Raw genomic sequence first — 22,651 nt, 5'->3', positions numbered from 1 at the left:
AAAAATACTTTGACCCAGGATGGCGCTTGGCATGTTTCTCGACTGATAGCCTCACACACACATATATATATATATATATATATATATATATATATATATATATATATATATATATATATATATATATATATATATATATATATATATATATACATTCTGACTTGAAATCTTATAATGCGTTCTGTCATTTGTAAATATCACGATGCGATGAGCTGTTGTTGTTGCAGGAAGTCCCTTTTGTTAGGTAATAAAATTGGTAAAAAGGAAGAAATAGTTTTAACAGTCCTGGGTGTCTTCCCATAAGTCGTCTATTCATAATTTTGGGTATTACTATAATTTAAATGCTATGATATGAATAATTATAATGTATATATACAGTATATGATATGAATAATTATATATTATATATATATATATAGTATATATATATATATATATATATATATATATATATATATATATATATTCACACACAGTTATGTATGTTCTCAGTTTATTCCGAGCTTCGAACGTAAGTTTCGAAACGATATCCTTGAGAAGAGTTTTAATGCACATGGGATAATTTCACACCTGCCTAGAATTTAATTGTCTGGAATATTTTTATGTCAGTTATTAATTTGACCCAAAATGAAGGGAACGTGAATGTTTTATAGTAATTTTAAGCATGCATAAAATATGTTAATGTAAGGGGGGAATTATTTGTAAAAATCGAATCCAACTTCCTATGGTGTCATTGGTAAGCATTGGCAATTATTTTTTGTGCAGATGTGAGTAAATGTATGAACTTATGCATGCAAGCACTTTTTTTAGTCACTAAAGCAAAGTAATATAGTACATAATCTGTAAAAAAAGTGAATGTTAGCAGAATGTGTTTAATTTCTTTAATATTGTTGTTTAGTACCTAATCTGTAAAAAAAATAAATGTCAGCAGACTGTGTTTAATTTTTTTTATTATTGTTGTTTAGTATCTAATGTGTAAAAAAAAAAAGTAAATGTCAGCAGAATGTTTAAATTTTTTTTAGCATTGTTCTTTAGTACCTAATCTGTAAAAAAAAATGTCAGCAGATTGAGTTTAATGTTTTTTAATGTTGTTTAGTACCTAATCTATAAAAAAAAATGTCAGCAGAATGTTTAATTTTTTTAATATTGTTATTAAGTACCTAATCTGTAAACTAAAAAAAAAAAAAAAATATCAGTAGAGTGTGTTTAATTTTGCTGTTTCACCCATTTGCCTGTAAGTAACGTCAAGAGTTGATATTATCTTAACCGGTCTTCTCCCATCATGAACTGTCTCACGCACGTGCCTTGATCCTCCTTGTGGTGAACCAGTTCTTTAAGCGACAGAGAATATTCAGCTGATGCCTCATTCGTCTTCCATCTCCTGTTTCGATTTCCGGGTGTGTTGGACAGCATAGATTATGAGGAATAGTCTCTCTGGTCGTCATCAAGATTCTTTTTTTGATTTTCATCTTAATAAGGTGAGGACTGTGAGGGGAAAAAATTAACAGACGTGAGTGGTCAGTTTTGTTACTTCTCTCTCTCTCTCTCTCTCTCTCTCTCTCTCTCTCTCTCTCTCTCTCTCTCTCTCTCTCTCTCTCTTTTTTTATGGCTAGAAATGATCATTGCAGTCAAATTTTCTCTCTCTCTCTCTCTCTCTCTCTCTCTCTCTCTCTCTCTCTCTCTCTCTCTCTCTCTCTCTCTCTCTCATTCTTCTGGCTAGAAATACTCATTGCAGTCAGAAATTCTCTCTTCTCTCTCTCTCTCTCTCTCTCTCTCTCTCTCTCTCTCTCTCTCTCTCTCTCTCTCTCTCTCTCTCAATTTTTTTACGGCTAGAAATGATCATTCCAGTCAAATTCCGGTTATCTTGTCCTTGCGGCAAATCTTGAGAAAGGACACCTAACCACACAATAATGGCTAAATGACACAGAATCATTCTCACTCTGGAAGTCGTATTTTTGCTCTTTCAAATTCTCAGACTTTGCATTTATTGCATATATTCGTGTTGATATTCAAGCACGTTTTTTTATTCTCACAGATTTACTGAGTTATTGTATATCTTATTGTCAGCTTACAATCAGTTTAACTTATTTATTTCAGTTCAACTTATTTATTTCCATTAAATAATTATGCCCAGTTTGTTATTTGTTATTGATTATATGTATCCAATTCTATATATAGCCTGCCCAGATAAACCCTTAGGTACAGTGGTACTTCGGTTCCAACTTCTTGTATGACTTGTGTGGCTTGGTTGGCAGCGGTCTTGTCTTTCAGTTGAAAGACCTGGGTTCGATCCTGATGTGAGTCAGACCATAGTCACTCAGAAAGGATAATTCGAATGAAATGCTGTCAACTGGTCCACTTCTGAGTCGGGAAGTTGGGGAAAACACGCTGGTATGCAAGGTAGTTAGCCTGCCCAGGTTAAAGCCTCAGGTTCCAACTTACTTTATGACTTGTGTGGCTTGGTTGGCAGCAGTCTTGTCTTTCACTATATATATACTGTATATGTATATATATATATATATATATATATATATATATATATATATATATATATATATATATATATACATACATATACATATACATATACATATACATATACATATATATTATTGATATGGAAGTCATATATGCATTGTCAAGATGCATACTTTAAAAATACTTCAAAACGGATAGTTTTTTTTAGAATAATTGTGCCTCTAACCTAAGAGGTGTAATAATCCAGAATTCTTTTAACCTAATACAGTGAGCACTGCCGTGAGAAACTTCATCCAATAGTTAATGTATTGTACCTTCGAAAAGTTTTGCATTTTGTAGAAAGTAATAACAAAAAACTAACTCTGGCATGAATGCTTGGTGTGTCCTTTATAATCGATAGTATTGGTGGGTAACTAAAATGAAATCTTTATTTGTCAGCAATTCTCTTGAAAGAGAATTTTTGAAAAAAAACGATTATTATTTAGAGCTATTTCAATTGTATTTGTATGGAGAACAGTACTGTTATTTTATCCACCACCTCCCTCATTCGGTAGTGAAGTGGAGATGGCATAAATAAGTAATAATCATATTTTTTAAAGAACCAGACAACTGGTATTCATTCATTTTTAAAGGTCCCAAGTCGGAATGAGTTCACTGCCGCTTGTAGTTTAAGCGACCTATGGTTTTTGACAGTCAAAGCCAATTGCAGTATTTCCAACCTGTATTTCTCAGTTCTTTTATGGTCTGCAGGGTGTTCGGGTGTGAGGAAGGCGAAATTTCATGCAGTTTTGAAATACGATGGAAAGAAGAAATTGTTTTTCCCTCTACCGAAATATTAAGGCTTTGAATGTTCTCCTGGGGACAGAACGGATTAATCTGCGGCTGTTTCCTAATGTCATCTGGTGGCGCAACTCTTGGAATTCGGAAACGAGGTAGGTGCTTTGGTAAAGTTTTGTTTAAAACGAGATCACTCCATTTTGCGAATGAGTATATCAGGCTCTCTATCGAGTTTGGGACGATTAGGTCGTATTATTTTCGGCCGTGAACCTGTTAGGCCGTCACAACTTTAGGCCATATGAAGTTTAGGCCGTAAGACTTGGCGGAGGCTCCTCGGGACGCCGTGTTTAGTACTAAACCCTCGAAGATCAATATATACACCCATTTCGGCCGTTTGCCAGTTTGGATGTTACGGCCTAAGTGACTCACTGCCTAAACGACCAGGACCCTCTCTATCTTATCCTATCTAATCCTACGCCATCCCATCCTTAATTTCCATCCTTTACCCCTCCCGCTACCCACCCCGGTTGCCCATCCTCCCCTCCACGCTGCCCCCCCCCCCGCCCCACACACTGGTCGTTAATCATGCATCGAAGAATTTTATATGCATAGTCATTTTCACATTAGCCAATCATATCATATCACTTGTAGAAAACAAATCCAATCAACCAGCAACGACGGGACACGTTGCGACTCCTAATTGGTCACTTGATATTAATGATTGACGTCACGATAAACACTTTTTCTCGTAGCTCTTCGTCTGATTGGTTACTTGATATTAATGAATGAAGTCACGATAAACGCTTTTTCCCGATGTGACACATAGCTTGAGGTCTGATTGATTACTTGATGTTAATGAATGACGTCACGATTATTCGATTGCAGCTCTCGTCTATCGTAATATAATACACCTTACGACTAAATGTTGGGCAACTTTGTGAGTTTCAGATAAGAAGGGAATTGGTAATGATAACGTTCATTGTAATAATTTTTAAAATAATAATCGTAGGAGTGTCAGCACCGACGTGCGATAAAAATGGAATTCCTTGTGTGATGATGCCCTTGGTTTCTTAACCACAAAACCCCAGTTGTGTGTGGGGTTCAGGCATGAATTACATCAAGTGTACTTTAACAGTAACAGCTTATCAAACATAGCATTTTTTCCCCGTTTTTTTCTGAAGTAATTTAAAATAATTGATGTCCATTACGAGGAGAATTTCTCTTTGTACATTCCTGTCTGTAAGTCTTACTCACTTGTCCGTCATTCTAATGGTTTATTTAAGTATTCATTGATATTTATATTTTCATTTTATGAATGACACGGGATGTGGACCTCAAATCCTAATGTTTTGAGCCGGGTAGATGCAAAAAACCATGTATTAATTTGGCTGGGTTAAGATCGAATCTTTTACGAGAAACTTTTTTAATGAAAGATCAAACATGAACCACAGTTACTGTTGAACAGAACTGTAGACTTGAACATCATTCTTTAGCTGAACGTAAACTTAGCCTCATACCTAAACTGCAGATGCTCCAATACTTCCGCAAAGTAACTCGTACATCCGGAAACTAATTTAGTCCGAACGTTATGTAACCGACCCCTACCGAGAGGTTCAATGTTGACGACCTTCCACGAGGCCATTATCAGGGAAATCGCAGTGCTTCAAGGTCATGACCACAACACAAGAGATTGTGCACGTGACGTTCCAGATTGCTTACGACTTTTGTTGCCAAGTATAATTACGTAATTGCGCTTGGTAGATAGCATTGCCTGCGGTGGGTCTGTACGATCCTCTAAGACACACGAAAGGATAATGAGAGATTGCGGTGACCATTTCATGTTGGGTTAGTGTCAGGCAGATGTCATTTTATTGTAGGTTATTACATACGACTTGAGCTCTGGTGCACTGTGCAATTTATAGCAGACATGCATACTGGGTAATTATCTTTCTGACTCTTATTGTAATCAGTTACAACTGATATTGTGTTGATATACTGACGCTATACGATTTATTTTTTTACGTTGCAAATATAAATTTACCATAGCGTTTTCCCGTTCGAAAATGTAATATCACATGTAATCCATTTTCTGTCTCAACAGTTTCTGTGCTGTACTGACTGTTAATTCGCCTATTTCATACCTCCTTGTTGCTAGCAACTAGTTAGGAGCTTTTGCATTGCTTGAAACCAAACGATGTGTTTGTGTCCAGAATTTTTGGCTGGACGTTTCACTGAGGAATTTATAGATTTCCTAGTTTCAGTTATTGTTGAATCACTGTTGCTAGATTTATGTCTAAAATATATGTAATGACTCGTCTAGTTATCAATACTGGATGTCCAAAATATTTGAAAGGCTTGCTGCGCACAGTACAGCCTAAGGATGAAGTCAAACACGAAGACTAAATACAGATTTTTTTTCAAGTTATGCCAATATACACTTCGAAGGCGAGACAGAGAAAGAATTGGATGTTGCTCAAGAACAGAATATCTGTCATTTACATGAAGGGACGGAGTGAACTTCCTAATCTTAAGCACCAGGAGATCCTTGAAAGGTAAATGCTCGAAAAATATTCCTAAAGTTCATGGCAAGGGGTGAAAGTTAAGATTGAGGCAACTGGGAAAGTTTGTTATGCTCGCTGTCAACCACCCCTTGCTACTACCCCTAGCCTCTCTCTCTCTCTCTCTCTCTCTCTCTCTCTCTCTCTCTCTCTGTAGAAGGCGGAGGTCCGAGGGAAAGCCATATTTTACATAACATCCCATAGTTGACGACAGAAACGCACCAAACAAATACAGTCTCACAGTTGTTCCTTTTAACCCTATCCCTGTATAGACGGAAGCATTGACGTTTGTACCTTTCAAGGTCCCCTAAAAAAAAAAATAAAGAATAACTTATTGAAGGCGCTGTTTGCTGTTACAAGGCTCAAGCAATTATCCTTATTATTTTCGACGCAAATTGCCATGAAGAAAAAAAAATAATGGCAGTTTCTCCTCCTGTGGGCATGGTAGGTAGACCGGAAAATGACTATCATCCATCCGTGGAATGACAAAAGAAAAAAGATGTAAATGCGATAGCACATCTAAACAGGACCCGTGAAGAAATATGAAAAGAATGGGATGCTTCCCCTGCCGCACTCCCCTGGCAATTTGCGCGGGAGGCCGGGCAAACAGAAGTGCAGAGAGAGTCACCTTCAGAGTGGCTTTTACGACGGTGAGTGGTCGGTAGGACTCTCTTTAAAAGATTCTGTGTGTTCCTTAGTCACGTTGACGGACCTTGCATATGGGGACGCCTCGTAAATGCTAAAACGAGCCCAAGGATTCCTCCTTACCGGGAGAGTAGTCATTTTAGGGATGAATGTCGTTATTACATTCGGAATGGTATACAGTCAGATGGTCGTATAACTTCTGAAAGGAAGGCATAAATATGTCCTTGGATTTCCATGTACAGTGTTTGAATTTCAATGAGTGTCCTTCAAACGACTTTCATTTGTTGTCTACTACACGACCTTTTGTAATTGTTAAGGTGATCGTTGGTGTTGTGATATGTGCTGTACTGCTGTTGTAATTGAAGTGGAATTATTATTATTATTATTATTATTATTATTATTATTATTATTATTATTGCAGTTGTTGTTGTTATTATTATTTCAATAATCCAGGGAAATTACTGTATATATTTCAAAGATACTTATGTTCCAATAATTCCTAACGAAGGAACCTCCTGCTTACTGTCGCGTGCGGACAAAAAAAAATTAAAAAAAAAAAAAAAAATTATGCTTTACAAGAGTACAGAGACGAGAACAAGCAAAATACTGAATATGTCAGACGTTTTGTAATAGCTTTCTCGACCTTAATACAGAGAAACTTGACAGAAGTAGCTTTGAAAAGGGGGAAGAATAGGCATTGGACAATAGGAACACACAAAACGGAAGGGTCCCAGATTCAAAGAGTGGAAGATGATAGTAAACATTGTAATGACTTTCTTCGGCGCAATCGAGTTTTCTGTACAGCCCCTACAGCGTATAATCAAGGCGACCGAAAATAGGTCCATCATTCGGTGGTCTCGGTATAATGCTGGATGAGCCGCGGGCCGTGAAACTCTAACCACTGCCCGGTGGTGGCCTGGCCTACATCGTTGCCAGAAGCACGATTATGGCTAACTTTAACCATAAAGAAAATAACTACTGAGGCTAGAGGGCTGCAATTTGGTATGTTTGATGACTGGAGGGTGGATGATCAACATACCAATTTGCAGCCCTCTAGCTTTAGTAGTTTTTAAGATCTGAGGGCGGACAGACAAATAGCCAACTCAATAGTTTTCTTTTACAGAAAACTAATAAAAATAGTCTCTTCCTTCTGAGTTGCTTGAATGGTACCCCTGAAATGGCAGCTGTCCTTTGTTCGATTTTGTATCTCTCCTTTTAATGGATATTTTTATGGATTCCACGAATACCGGGTGGTTCCATAAGCAGAGCAGCTCTCCGGCCGTCACTAAGATAGAAGAAATTCAGTTCCGAGAAAATGGTAATGGATCCTGTATCGAATGATCAGGTTCCTCCACCCTGTACCTTGTATATCTCGGAAGAAAACTCTAAATACAGGGACGCCCTTGGGCCCTAACGAGGTCAAATGAGAGATCTGCATTAATGAAACCCATATTTTAATGACCTCGGTATTCATAAGCGCAGTTTTTTTTCAGTTCTGTGTTAATTTTACTTTTGGTTGTCCTTCAGATATATTTGCTTACTCGTTAGGTTTGTGATTTTAATCTTGTGTTTTTCATCTGGTTTCTCTCTGGTATTTTTGGCCTCTGGAGGTATATTTTTTTGGGGTTTTTCTGCCCCTACTGTCTTGCAGTTAATAATTTTTTTCTGTTCCGGCGAATGCTGCATTTTGTAAACTGTTTTGAATGAATAGTTATATGTTATATATATATATATATATATATATATATATATATATATATATATATATATATATATATATATATATATATATATGTGTGTGTGTGTGTGTGTGTGTGTGTGTGTGTGTGTGTGTGTGTTTCAAAAATTGAGAGGGAGAGCGATGGGGTGATGGGAACGCATGCTAGACTTCCAAATACAAAACCCGAAACACTAAATCAAAACACACACGAATAATCCAACGACTTCTTTTATAGTAACGAGGACGCCACTAGAACCGTCGCCCTGGCGGTGTTCTAGCCGTTGAAGGGCATAAATGCCATTATATCAAAGAAAAATAATCGTATACCTGTTGTATTAAGCCACCGAATGTTTAAATAACCCAAAGGACTCCCTTGTAATAAGCAATAGAGTTATTTTCACTTAATTATTTTCATATCTGTTTTATCATCATGGCTTCTGTTTTATCCGTACGTAAACTTTAAATGAATTATGGTAATGTTACTGAGACTACTTAAGTATATTTCCAAGAGGTTTAACAGGACCATTTTAGGTTTCTCTCACAAGAGTATAATAATTACTGTTTTTGAGTCGCCAGTTACTAAAGCAAGATGTGTATATTGTCTGTTTAGAGGGATTATGCTTGTGTAAAGAAATGCCTATGTATACTGTGTTGATGCATACTGTAACCATATTTTAAATATTGTCCTTGTAAATAATGTAAGTTTCATCCTTTCAATAAAAAGTAAAAGAAAAAAATAAGTACGTAATTCGGATCTTTCTTAGATATTGACCCCCAAAAGGGGTTTAACCCGGTATGTATCCACCTTTGTGGCGTGTTTAGTACAAGCCCCGTTGGTGGTTACCGTATAAACATAAACAAAAGAGAAATATTAGTCCTAGATAACGACCCCCGAAAACCCTTGGGGGTCTCTATGTAGGAACGACTCCGTAATTCTAGTGCCGCTGGGTGGATGCCACATTGTCACACACTAGATACCTTAGCATCTCACGTGTTAGAAGTGTGACAGTCCCAAGTCTTTGTGCTGCCCTTCATTTATATTCCAGTCTTCTTTATTCAAGTCATCTTTTATTAGGCCTTCGACATAGCAGCCGGATTATTAAGTCGTCCTTGGGTGTACGACCTGAGCAAGAGAGTTTGGCTTTGTGTTGTTGACACAGTTTTGGCCTTGAAATGATCTTTTCTTAGGCCTGTGTTTCCGGAATGTCTCTCTCTCTCTTGCTTTCTTGCAATGGGACCTCCATACAGTGAACCCTTGGCGGTGCACTGCAGGCATTACTTAAGTGGATGTCGAAAATATAATCCCTTTGAATGTATGAAAATTAATTTGAAGTGTACATATACATGCACTGTTCTAAGTCCTGTGCTTCCTGAATGTCTCTCTCTTGCTATCTTGCAATGGGACCTCCATACAGTGAATCCTTGGCGGTGCACTGTAGGCATTACTTAAGTGGATGTCGAAAATATAATCCCTTTGAATGTATGAAAATTAATTTGAAGTATACATATACATGCAGTATTTTATCCTTATCCTCAATCATCTGAGGAGTAGCCTGACCTAAAATGCATTGTCTGTTGTGGCATTTCTCGATAAACACTTGTCTCACTCACAAGAAAAATGAAATGTTCGAGAAACTGTAATTTGATAAGGAAGGACAAAGCATATGTGTGTGTGTGTGTATGTGTGATTGTTCGTGCTTTTCTTGCAATAAGTAGGTTCGATTTTTCTATGAATTATCTCTTACTTCGTTAATTTGAAGAGGAGTCACGTGAATATCTTGTCGTTGCTGATGATAGTTTTTTTCTTTAAGTCTGAAAGATACGTAGGTTTCTCTCTCTCTCTCTCTCTCTCTCTCTCTCTCTCTCTCTCTCTCTCTCTCTCTCTCTCTCAGTTACTTTGAAGAGAACTCAAGTGAATGATTTCTTGTCGTTGCTGAGGATAGTTATATTTCAAGTTGTCTGAAAGATACGTAACTCTCTCTCTCTCTCTCACCTGGTTAATTTGGAAAGGAGTCACGTGAAGGATTTCCTGTCGCTGATGATAATTATTTTTATTCAGGTTGTCTGAATATTATGTAGGCGCTTTCTCTCTCTCTCTCTCTCTCTCTCTCTCTCTCTCTCTCTCTCTCTCTCTCTCTATATATATATATATATATATATATATATATATATATATATATATATATATATATATATATATATATATATATATATATATATATATATATATATATACATATATATACAAATGAATTTTCACACATACTAGTAATTTTTTTATACTTACAAATATTAAGCGACAAATATTGTTTAATATTGTATTCATTATACCTTGGGAAAAACTCACACTCGAGATGAATGATAACAGACAAGTGGCCCAAGCAAAATGAATGATGGTCAGAGACTGGTAAATCACAGAAAAAGATAATTGAACAACTTCTAAAAAATGTACATATACTGGATGACAGTAATAACTGCCTGGGTCAAAGTGTTCCCTTTAGAATACCTGTGGGATTCTAATCCTGCTTCTTTGTTTTATAACTACTACAGTTCTCCTTATCTTGAAAGGCTGGTTCGTCCGTCCCTCTGGAATATGACCCCTAATGGCCTGTCCACACTAGCGGGCATGCCCGTCGGGCACTTCCAGCTGTTTGTGTTTTCTCTCGCTTCTGAAGCAGTGTTACCAGACAGTCGCATCATTCTGGCTCCATACTCGGTCTGTCAATATAGTGGAACGGGTTATGGGAACAGTGTTTGCCCGTCGGGCAGTGCCCGCTAGTGTGGACAGGGCTTTAGGTGGGGGTTAGTGCCGTCTGTGCACCTGATGCGGTGCACTGTAGGCATTACTTAAGGTCCTTTGCAGCGTGGCTTTGGCCCCTAGCTGCAACCCCTTTCGTTCCTTTTACTGTACCTCCTTTCATTTTCTTTCTTCCATCTTACTTTCCACCCTCTCTAACAATTGATTCATAGTGCAACTGCTTTGAGGTTTTCCTCCTGTTACACCTTTCAAACCTTTTACTGTCAATTTCCGTTTCAGCGCCGAATGACCTCATAGGTCCCAGTGCTTGGCCTTTGGCCTAAATTCTATATTCAGTTCAATTCAATTCAATTCTGGCGTATGACATGGTATTTTCTTGTAGGGTATTTGCTGTGGTTTGTCCAGGAAGGGCTTAAAAATGAATAAACGAGAGGGAAAATAATAAAGAGTATTAAATAAACGAAGCATAAAGTGAAGATAAAAGGATGTCGAAAAGATTATCCCTTAGAATACATGAAAATGAATCTCTAGTGTACATACGTACTCAATATTTATCCGGATCTTTCCTAGATAGAGGCCCCCCAAGGGTTTCAACCCGGTATGTGGCCACCTTTGTGACGTGTTTAGTACAAGCCAGTTGGGGATGACCGTAAACACACAAACAAAAGGCTGTAAATATCATAAAGATAATGACCCCGAGAAATATTAGTCCTAGACAATGACCCCCGAAAACCCTTCTGGGTCACTATCTAGGAAAGGTCCTTTTATCCTTATTATATAATGACCTCCCAAGAAATACTAGTCTTAGACAACGACCTCCGAAAACCTTTGGGGTCACTATCAAGGAAAAGTCCTTATCCTCAATAGTCTGATATGAAGCCTGACCTGGAAATGCATTGTCTATCGTGGCGTTTCTCGATAAACAATTGTCCTTCTCTTAAGAAAAATAAAACATTCGAGTCTCAAGCACTTGTACCTGCCTCGAGGATCGGTAATTTGATAAGAAAGGACGAAGTTTATATTTTATCACGTGGGTGTGTTTTGTGTGTCTGTGTGTTTTTGTGCCTTTGTTGAGTTGAGTAGCTTCAATTTTTCTATGATTTATCTCTTTTACTCGGCTCATCTGAAGAGGGTAGTCACGTGATCTTATTTCGTGTTTTTGATGATAATTTTATATTTCAAGATGTCTGAGAGGTGTAAGTAGGTCTCTCTCTCTCTCTCTCTCTCTCTCTCTCTCTCTCTCTCTCTCTCTCTCTCTCTCTCTCTCTCTCTCTCTCTCTCTATTATATATATATATATATATATATATATATATATATATATATATATATATATATATATATATATATATATATATATATATATATATACATACACATATGTATGTATGTGTATATTTATATATGTATATGAGAGACAGAGAGAGAGAGAGAGAAGAGAGAGAGAGAGAGAGAGAGAGAGAGAGAGAACCTACATGCTTTTCAGAAAACTTAAAAAAAAAAATAACTGTCATCAACAACGGCTAGGTATCATGCACGTGACTCGCCTCTTCAAATTAATCTAGTAAGAGATAATTCACAGAAAAATTGAACCCACTTCTTCCAATAAGAGTATAGAAGCACCCACGCACACACACACAAGGTAAAATATACTCTGTCCTCTCTTATTAATATATTCTTTATTTATATATTCATCACGTTCCATATTTTCGTGATTCAGTTATACATATATACAGTATGTATATATATATATATATATATATATATATATATATATATATATATATATATATATATATATATATAATGTGTGTCTGTGTTTATAGATAGAGAGAAAGTGAGTTTGAGTTTCTACTTCATAGAATTACGTACTTTTACCTCTCTTTAATTTATGTACAATCTTTGCATCCTCGGAGACAAAATCAAACCTGACGGGCAAAAATTCTCTCACAGCTCAACAGCAGATAAGAAGAGCAAAAAGAAAGACAAATAAAAAAAAGGGGGGTGGGGGTTAATCGGTAATTTAAACGCATCACTGAACTAAAGGGGTAGGTATGAGTCCAATTCAACTTCGGAAGTGGAGCTGAAATGACCCATTCTACGCGCCTCAGTCAGGCCGGGCTAGCGACCAGTAGTACCTAGCTTGGCAACGGATATAGCTTTTGGCCCACCTGTTCTTTCTTCTTTTTTATTTTATTTTACTTTTCTGCAGAGAGAAAAAAAGGAGGAAGTTGTAGGGAAGGGAGTGAAGAGAAAGAGGAGGAGTGGTTTTCGCGTAGAAGAGAAGATGGGGATCTTGAAGATGTCTCGTTAAATAGGTCTTGGGTGCGCTTTTATACTACCTGAGTTGTTGTACATCTTTTACTTTCTTTTAGCTTTCTGTAAAAGAAAACTATTGTGCCGGTTTTGTCTGTCCGTCCGCACTTTATTCTGTCCGCACTTTTTCTGTCCGCACTTTTTCTGTCCGCCCTCGGATCTTAAAAACTACTGAGGCTAGAGGCCTGCAAATTGGTATGTTGATCATTACACCCTCCAATCATCAAACATACCAAATTGCAGCCCTCTATCCTCAGTAGTTTTTATTTTAGGTTGAAGTTAGCCATAATCGTGCTTCTGGCAACGATAAAGGAAAGGACACCGCCGGGCCGTGGTTAAAGTTTCATGGGCCGCGGCTTATACAGCATTATACCGAGACCACCGAAAGATAGCTCTGTTTTCTGTGGCCTTGATCATAAGCTGTAGCGGCTGTACAGAAAACTCGATTGTGCCGAAGAAACTTCGGCGCATGTTTTACTTGTTCACGTTAGCAATTACTTTCCGTCCATGTTCGAAGCGACAGAAATTCAGGATCCCGAATGTGACAGATCTGTTGCCACGAGAACGACATGAAATTGAAATATTCATTCCCGAGTTGATGGCACTCCGATTGCTCTGGCACTTAAAGTGCCACTGGATGCAGTCGACACTTGAGGGCATAAGTGCCGCCTAAGTTCTGGTAAGGGAATGGAATCGGGAAGTTGGAGGAACTAGGGAAAGGTAGGTGTTCATGACTATAGATGGATTTGTCAAGAATTGAGAAATGTTGGTAGTGATTATGTGGTCTATATATGTTATTGGTGGAGTCTGTTGGCTTTGAAAGGGATGTTTATTGGTTGATGTCTTTGCGATATTTTTTTTTTATTTTTATATTTATATATATATATATATATATATATATATATATATATATATATATATATATATATAAATGTACATATATAGATGTATAAATATGTATGTATATATATTTTTATAAGTATATGTTTATAGATATATATGTATATATTTGTAAAAAATATATACATATGTATAATGTGTGTGTATACACATACATACATACACATGTACGACTGGCATTATGCACGACCTGACAATAAAAAAAAAATATGGAGATCTAATCTCTGAGAAACATTCTGATGAAAGTAATTCACTAGCATCGAGTTCTCAGAAACGGGCTGATGATATAACACCACACCTGCTGCAGTTCCTTTCAAACTAAATCTCCTTTTTCCTCCTCCTTATTTCTTTCTTACCTCACTTCCCCTTGAGGAGCGATTCACATCGGATCGATCTCATCACTATTCATTGGAGGAGGGATCGGCGCAGATTAAGTCTCATGATCTGAAGAAAATGCCGAGATAGATACATCGTTTGGGTTAATGATTAAAGTCGGCGGATTGGTCCCTTTGCTCTTGTAGGTGTAAAGGTGCAATGCTCTTAGTGTATCATGATTTATATGTTTTTTTTGTGGCTGCAGTTTGTGTTGCTTGTTCGTTTTCCTACAGGACAATGAGGTATCTGTCATCTGTCTGCTGTCTCAGTTAAAATCCTACCTTACGACTTCACCTGCAAACCGAGTTTACTGAGTAATTTTATTCCCTTATTTGTAGAGTCATCGCTGTCCCTTTTGGCTTTAAACAAAGGAACCATATCTGACTATCTATATATATATATATATATATATATATATATATATATATATATATATATATATATATATATAATAATGAATGTGTATGTATTGATAATTAGCTAGATATATATAAGTAAATAGAAGACTAAAAACAGCAACATATTCAGAATTAAGCTTTTTTGGAATTCAGCCTCTTGATCTACCTACACGATATATTTAAGATTTAGAGCACACCGGTGTCAGAAGACTGCTGGAAAAGTGACAGGCTGACTGTGGCCTAGGTCACATGGGAGTCCTAATAAATACAAAACGAGACAGACAGACAGACACACACACAGACAGACACAGAAGAGAGGAAAGAGGGGGGAACGCTTCTCCTGTCAATATTATACTCGGTGGTGGAAATTTCATATGACCCCTCTTGACCAGGGAGTATCTCTCTCTCTCTCTCTCTCTCTCTCTCTCTCTCTCTCTCTCTCTCTGAGTATTCATGTCATACGTCTAGATATCATAGTGCCACCTTCCAGTTCTGTTGCTGTTGCGAAGATTATTTATTTTAACGTCAGGCAGTTTTTTTTAACCGGGTGCTCTTCGAATTTATTATCCTTTTTGGATCTCTCTTTCTTTCGAATTTTATTTGTATTCCTGTTGCCTAAATTGATAAATGGAATTTGCTAACGAGTGTGATAGTTAAGAAGGTAAGACGCCTAGAATACGGAGGTATCAAAGCGCATGGAAGATTTGAAGCTAATTGCAAACGTATAGGATAAGTAGATTTGGCGTAAAAGTTGAACTGTGAAAATTCATTTTAAAATGAAAACCATTGGCCATGACAAGTCACCTTACAAGACCTGTCTATCCCGTTTTGAATAACGGCGCAACGACCTTTGTTTTCCGCCTACTCGAGAATGTTAACAAATTTGGAAACGTTCGAATGGTCCCGTTTACAAATTAGGAAACGTTCGAATGGCCCCGTTAACCAATTAGGAAACGTTCGAATGGCCCCGTGCTTCGTCTTGACGAATCTACGTCATTGACCTGTAAAACTGTAAACTGTTACGTCGTTTTAATGCTTGCAAATGTTTTAAAAAAAAAACTTAATCTTTATATATTTAGCATTGCATTATGTTAAGTAATATCACTCCGACAAAGTAACTGGCATTTTTATTTTCACTTTAAACACCGCCATCTCAAAAGATTGATTTGCCATTGGATTTTTTAACTGGCGTTACATTCAAAAGCTTCATGCAGGGGAAATAGAAACCGATGGTTTTCCAATATATACATTTAAAAAAACTGTGAAAAAATAGTTTGAATAAAGAAGTCAAGTCAGCTTAAAGTTGGACGCATTACAGATATGAACCATATTCAAAATATTAAAAAAAAATCCCATCACAATTGTGAAATGATTTAGTCCTAACGAAACAATAGGAATAAGTGTCTATACCTTAGTAGAAGTCCCCCATCTCTCTCTCTCTCTCTCTCTCTCTCTCTCTCTCTCTCTCTCTCTCTCTCTCAGTGATCGCTGCTTAGTCCTAACGCTGCCACATCTTCCAGGCTTTTGTTCACCACAGAGTGGTTTCCTCTTGGTCGCTACAAAGAATTCTCTCTCTCTCTCTCTCTCTCTCTCTCTCTCTCTCTCTCTCTCTCTCTCTCTCACTTGACAGGCCACTACTGCTCATACGCTACCTCCTTTTGTGCTGGATAAAAAATTTACGGACCCAGGTTGTCTCTGTACGTGTTTTTAAAAGCGTGTCTATTTGTGTGCGCATACCTACTGCGCATCGGTGCCACTCGGGATATTAATCGTTATGGCATCTGCCGCAGTGTGGTGGGTTTTCTTTTTCTCTTCTATATCCCCCGGTATCTGTGACGTCTCCATCTTTCCATTTTAGCCTGTATCTTGAATAATATTTGTCAGCCCTTTTTTTAGCTCTCTGTAAAAGGAAACTATTGTGCCGGCTTTTCTGTCCGCCCTCAGATCTTAAAAACTACTGAGGCTAGAGGGCTGCAAATTGGTATGTTGATCATCCACCCTCCAATCATCAAACATACCAAATTGCAGCCCTCTAGCCTCAGTAGTTTTTATTTTTATTGAAGGTTAAAGTTAGCTATAATCGTCCTTCTGGCAACGATATAGGATAGGACACCACCGGGCCGTGGTTAAAGATTCATTATACCGAGACCACCGATTATACGCTGTAGCGGCTGTATAGAAACCTCGATTGCGCAGAAGAAACTTCGGTTCATTTTTACTATTTTTTTTAAATCTGATACCAGGTAGTGTCCCGGTGATATTTTTTCTCTGCAATAGATCTCAAAGGTATTTGGAGAACTGGATTCTCAAATCGAGTTAGAGGAGAATGATAAACTCAGCGTCATTGTTGGTTCATTGTTGTGTTTCAGCCATTTTCGTCTTATGTCGAATTACTTCAGCCGACTCTAAATTTTGTTATTGTTGATTTGCTGCAATATCATAACTTCCCATCTTTAACTCAGCCTCCTCATGTTTGGTGTGATACGTCTAATGTTTCCCTTTCCTTGTTAATCAGCTCAATGGTCTGGTTAAACTATTTTAATAATAATAATAATAATAATAATAATAATAATAATAATAATAATAATAATAATAATAATAATAATAATACCAGAAACGAAATCTGGCTACTTGTGTTTTTCTCGAGTGTGGAAAACTTTCATCATTAGGCAGTTGTACATTTTTTCATTGTTAGAGTTATTTTAACCTTGTTTTTTTTTTGCTTCCAGGTAATTTCTGCAAGCTTTAGTGAGGAGCTACGCGTTCTGGTGAGTAACCAATAGATTTTTTTTTATAAATATTTTCTTACTTTTCCATTGGTTAAACCCCTTTTCCTGGTCTTCATTAGTGATTTGGGAGTGCTTTGGTTTGTAGCGCCCCAGATGTGCTTATCGAATATTTTTTAAGGTTTTCTGGATCATGTCAAGATTAGCGAACCCAACATCTCCATGGTCAAGAACAGCGAACCCAATGATCCGCGTGTGAAGAATGGCCAACCCTTCCCGGTCCGAACTCCAATTCCACACGAGGGCTAGTACTAAACACGGCGAAACAGTGATTCACCTACACTGTTTCGCCGTGTTTAGTACTAGCCCTGGGGGCGTGTCGAATGTATTTCCACCTTGTTTAGTACTAGCCCCCGGGGGATCAAATGTCTGGTACCTGAAGTGTTCATGTCTAGAACAGCGTACCCGATTATTCCCAGGTAAAGAAAAACAAACCCAATAATCTTCTTGTAAAGAATAGCGAACCCTGCTGTGAGTGGGTTCGCTAATCTTGACATGATCCGGTTTTTTTGTTTATCGTCACAGGCATGTTTGTATTTTTTCTTTATTGTCATCGGTATTGTAGTTTTTATAAGAGACTCCTAAGCTGTTGATCATATTCCATGTTTGTAGTGAATGATTGTTTCAATTGTTGTTGTTGTTGACAGTATTTCTAAGCTCAGTGTTTGTTCCGTGTATTGTTGTTCTTTGTTCCTGTTTCATGAGGGCTGCTAGTAAAGAGGAATATTCTCAGATGTTTTTCTTCATTTTATTTTTCATTTTGTGCAAGTTAGTAATAAGAGTATTTCAAAGTAATCCGTTTCTAGTAAGAGTCAAATATTAGAAATATTAACAACAGTATAAGAAGACGCTGGTACTACTTCAAAACACCATGATATATACGTAGAAAAATACAGGATTTGGGTTTATTGTTCTCCAACTTAATTTATTCGTAAACCTTCTCTACATGACTAAATACAGAAGGGCCTTCTTAATTAGAACTCGTCAAGGCAGATCGTCCTGACCAGTCTTTCTGAGACCAAGTAGGGATCAGCATTTGAGGAAGGTCTTCGATCTTCAAGATAGCCACATTTCTCTTCAGACACGCCCCTCGGTATGCGAATAGAAGCTCCTCTGTTGGCAACACCTGCCGAAAAATCATGGATGGACGAGGTTTCGTGAAGGCCTGTCAGACGCCTTTCGTTGTCCTTACCTCCATGAGGGTCGTAGGCAATGATATGTTGCGTGTGCACTTTGGAAAGCTTCTCAATTCCTTTCTCGATCTCGTCTATGCCGTTTGGCTCGCGCATTTTCTGGGTCGAGAAGTTTGTGTGCATCCCAGCGCCGTTCCAGTCCCCTGGAATGGGCTTGGGATCCAAGGTGACAACGACGTTGAAGTCCTCAGCCACTCTGTGTAAGAGGTACCGAGCCATCCAGAGGTCGTCGCCCATGGAAATGCCCTCACAGGGACCAACCTGGAATTCCCACTGGGCAGGCATGACCTCGGCATTCTCTCCGGAAATGTTGATGCCCGTGTAGAGACAAGCCCTGTAGTGAGCTTCGACAACATCGCGGCCGTAAACTTTGCTGGCTCCGACGCCGCAGTAGTAAGGTCCTTGAGGTCCTGGGTAGCCGTTCTTAGGCCACCCCAGAGGGTGGTTGTCAACGTCCAGGAGGGTGTACTCTTGCTCCATGCCAAACCAGGGATGCTGACTAGCGCCTCTCTTCATGACTTCCAGACATCGCCAGCGGTGATTCGTCTCGTTCGGGGTTTTGTCATGTTTGTAGGTCTCGCATAGTACTAGTTTGTTGTTCCCTAGCCTGAAGGGATCACGGTACATTGCCACTGGGTGTAGGTAGACATCGCTGTTGCTTCCCTCTGCCTGGCCCGTGGAAGACCCATCGAAGTTCCATATGGGTAATTCTGTTCGGTAGAAGAAATTGAGATTTTTTTTACAAAAGTACATTTTGTCCTAAAACACAGCTATTATGTAAATTTTAATTTACATACAATTTTATATTAACTGCATTTCATATTGTCTATTTTAGCATGACAGTATAGGCGAATCATTTCCGTCTTGTAATTCATGTACTGAAATCCAATGAGATATGTGAAAGTGATAATGACCGCGTAACTGGCTATTGTGTTCAGATGGAGAATGGAAACTCCTTTTGTCTGATAAATTTGCTGATAATTTTATTGACCTTCTTGGAAACCTGCTTAATCATGCTTCATTAATGATAATTTTATTTATGATATATAAATTATGTAAAATATTCTCTAAAAATGGATACGCAACTTGGTTACGTGACTAGAAATGAGTTCAGGCTAAAAACAGCACACGCGTGCTTTGACATTACACCCAGAAAAATTGACCAATACAGGGAACAGTTTGGCCACAAAGTCATAATCAGCCTCATTTTTCAATTTTAGTCACGTAACCGAGTTAGAGTATCAACACGGCCAACGTGATAAACGATTTGAACACGATTTTTTACGCAGTGTCTTTAAAAAAAATGTTTTATATGCTAGAATTCTTAAAGTATAAATATATATAAACTGAAGTGTAGGTTGACAGGAAATTATTGAAAGGTTGACCCTTAAATAACGGCGAAGGTAATTTATCAAAAGAACCCCCGAAGGAAGCCTTGAAAATAATTGAGAAGATAATGCCTATAATAATATGATCATCTGAATTACAGTCTAGATCTGAGGCCTTTCACAAACTGGTTTCTTTTCCTGACGTTGAGGTCGCTTGGATGCAAAAACTATCTCAATGTCTTTTATATCTTTTCCGCAAGCTAGTTTGATCTTATATCAAAAGGATTTTCCTGTGGTGACGAGAAAGGTGGGCTAATGCCTTGGTGATCATGTGAATGTAATTCAATTATTTGAAAAATTTCCTAAGGGGTTTAATTTTTTTGCTCTTTCCAGCTCAGCGGTTTAAGCGTCAATATTTCTCAAAAAATCTTTGTTACTTTCATAAGGAAGTTTGCTAGAAGTAGTGGCATATATTTAATATATATATATATATATATATATATATATATATATATATATATATATATATATATATATATATATATATATTCTATATATACATACATATGCTAGAATAAAGCGTAACTGTCTGTTTCTATAGCTGCCCAAGGGCAAAGTACTGAAATAAATGTCAAAATGGTCGAAAACTATGTAAAAACTAAAATTAAGGGACTTGGAAAGCTTTCCCAAAAGCGCTCCTCTCACGTACCACTTGGACTTTTGGGAGTGAAGTTCAAGGTCCTCGTTTTGGAACGCAGGTTTTCTCCCGTTCCGTCAATCCAGATGTACATCGCCTGACATTTCTGGTCCGGAATATCAAGTCGCAGGTAGCGGTCCAATACCGTCTTGTTGGTTGCCGAGCCTCCGCTCGTAAACATTGTGCTGAGCCTACGGAGAGAACGAGACCATTGCTGAGAGTTGCCAGTTGATGATTTTCCATGTTGAGTCTTTTAGATATTTTATATGAATGCTACCATTGCTGAGAGTTGCCAGTTGATGATTTTACATGTTGAGTTTTTTAGATATTTTGTATGAATGCTACCATTGCTGAGAGTTGCAGTTGATTATTTTACATGAGTTTTTAAATTTTTTATATGAGTGCTACCATTGCTGAGAGTTGCCAGTTGATGATTTTACATGTTGAGTTTTTTAGATATTTTATATGAATGCTACCATTGCTGAGAGTTGCAGTTGAATATTTTACATGAGTTTTTAAATTTTTTATATGAGTGCTACCATTGCTGAGAGTTGCCAGTTGATGATTTTACATGTTGAGTTTTTTAGATATTTTATATGAATGCTACCATTGCTGAGAGTTGCAGTTGAATATTTTACATGAGTTTTTAAATTTTTTATATGAGTGCTACCATTGCTGAGAGTTGCCGGTTGATGATTTTACATGTAGAGTTTTTTAGATATTTTATATGAATGCTACCATTGCTGAGAGTTGCCAGTTGATGATTTCACATGTATAGTTTTTAGATTTTTTATGTGCATGCTACTATTGCTTAGAGTTGCCAGTTGATGATTTTACGTAAGTTTTTAGATATTTTATATGTATGGAATACGAATGGCGCTGATATAAGTATATGAATTTTTTTTTAAATAAAATGTTTCCTTAGATGAAATTGCTTTTAGATACAATGGCAATGTAGTTCCATTACTTGCAATATTATATACATCTGTAGACATAGATAAAAAAAAATGCATATAGATAGACAGATGTACGTACGTATATATGTATGTATGTATTCACAGAATCTCAGAATCCGATTAGGCATAACTCCCAGAAGTAAACCCACTCACGTGGACAGTGATGCTGATTACCTGAAATCGATACATTCCTTCGAGAGAAATAAATGGAGTCGGACATTAGAATTAATTTCAGTTACTGATGGAATCGTATTTTCCTGAAGACTGTGTATGTGTATTTTACGTATGTTGCGTGTGTTTGTGTGTTGTAGAAAGGTTTTTTTTTTCTTCTTCAGCTTTATTAATAAGCATTCTCGTAACATCTCGAGTACAAGGGTTTTTGAGCTAACAGGAATAGTTTTTTTTTTTATAAAAGCCTGAATTTTTCTTTTTATAGAATTCTTGTAACATCTTGAGTACAAGTGCATTTGAGCTGACAGGAATATTTTTTTTTATAGAAAGCCTGAAGTTTTTTTATTGAAAGCCCGAAGTTTTTTAAAGAAAGTCCGAAGTTATTTAATAAAAAGCCCGAAGTTTTTTTATAGAAAACCCGAAGTTTTATTTTTTATAAAAAGCCCAATGTTTTTTTTATAGAAAGCCCGAAGTGCGTGTGAATGCCAGATGAAAAAACATAAAAGATAATCTTTGATTTATAGGAAAAAAAAAACATGGTAAAATAAAAACGTATGTTGCGAGAAGCTAAATTGAATGTAGGTATAAGAGAGGTA

The 22,651-nt window shown here is 37.2% G+C and overlaps 2 protein-coding genes across 2 annotated transcripts in view; one reads left to right on the top strand and one right to left on the bottom strand.

The window, feature by feature from the left end:
- Positions 1–3,261: 3,261 nt before the first annotated feature.
- pug (pug C-1-tetrahydrofolate synthase, cytoplasmic) overlaps positions 3,262–22,651 on the top strand; it is a 168,307-nt gene continuing 148,917 nt past the window's right edge. The window contains 1 exon segment of the mRNA XM_067124898.1: positions 3,262–3,410. Within this exon segment, the coding sequence (XP_066980999.1) occupies positions 3,277–3,410 (134 nt within the window). The 5' untranslated portion in view covers positions 3,262–3,276.
- LOC136850867 (glutamine synthetase-like) overlaps positions 18,445–22,651 on the bottom strand; it is a 14,592-nt gene continuing 10,385 nt past the window's right edge. Inside the window, exons 2-3 of the mRNA XM_067124902.1 lie at positions 20,941–21,119; positions 18,445–19,613 (exon numbers count right to left, since the gene is read on the bottom strand). Coding sequence (XP_066981003.1) covers positions 18,685–19,613; positions 20,941–21,109 — 1,098 coding nt within the window. The 5' untranslated portion in view covers positions 21,110–21,119 and the 3' untranslated portion in view covers positions 18,445–18,684. The remainder of the gene's footprint in view (positions 19,614–20,940; positions 21,120–22,651) is intronic.

The sequence above is a fragment of the Macrobrachium rosenbergii genome, chromosome 22 (assembly GCF_040412425.1).
Source record: "Macrobrachium rosenbergii isolate ZJJX-2024 chromosome 22, ASM4041242v1, whole genome shotgun sequence".
NCBI classification, from domain to species: Eukaryota; Metazoa; Arthropoda; class Malacostraca; order Decapoda; family Palaemonidae; genus Macrobrachium; species Macrobrachium rosenbergii.
The sequence above is the reverse complement of the archived record's forward strand: the minus strand, read 5'-3'. Positions and strand labels throughout refer to the sequence as shown.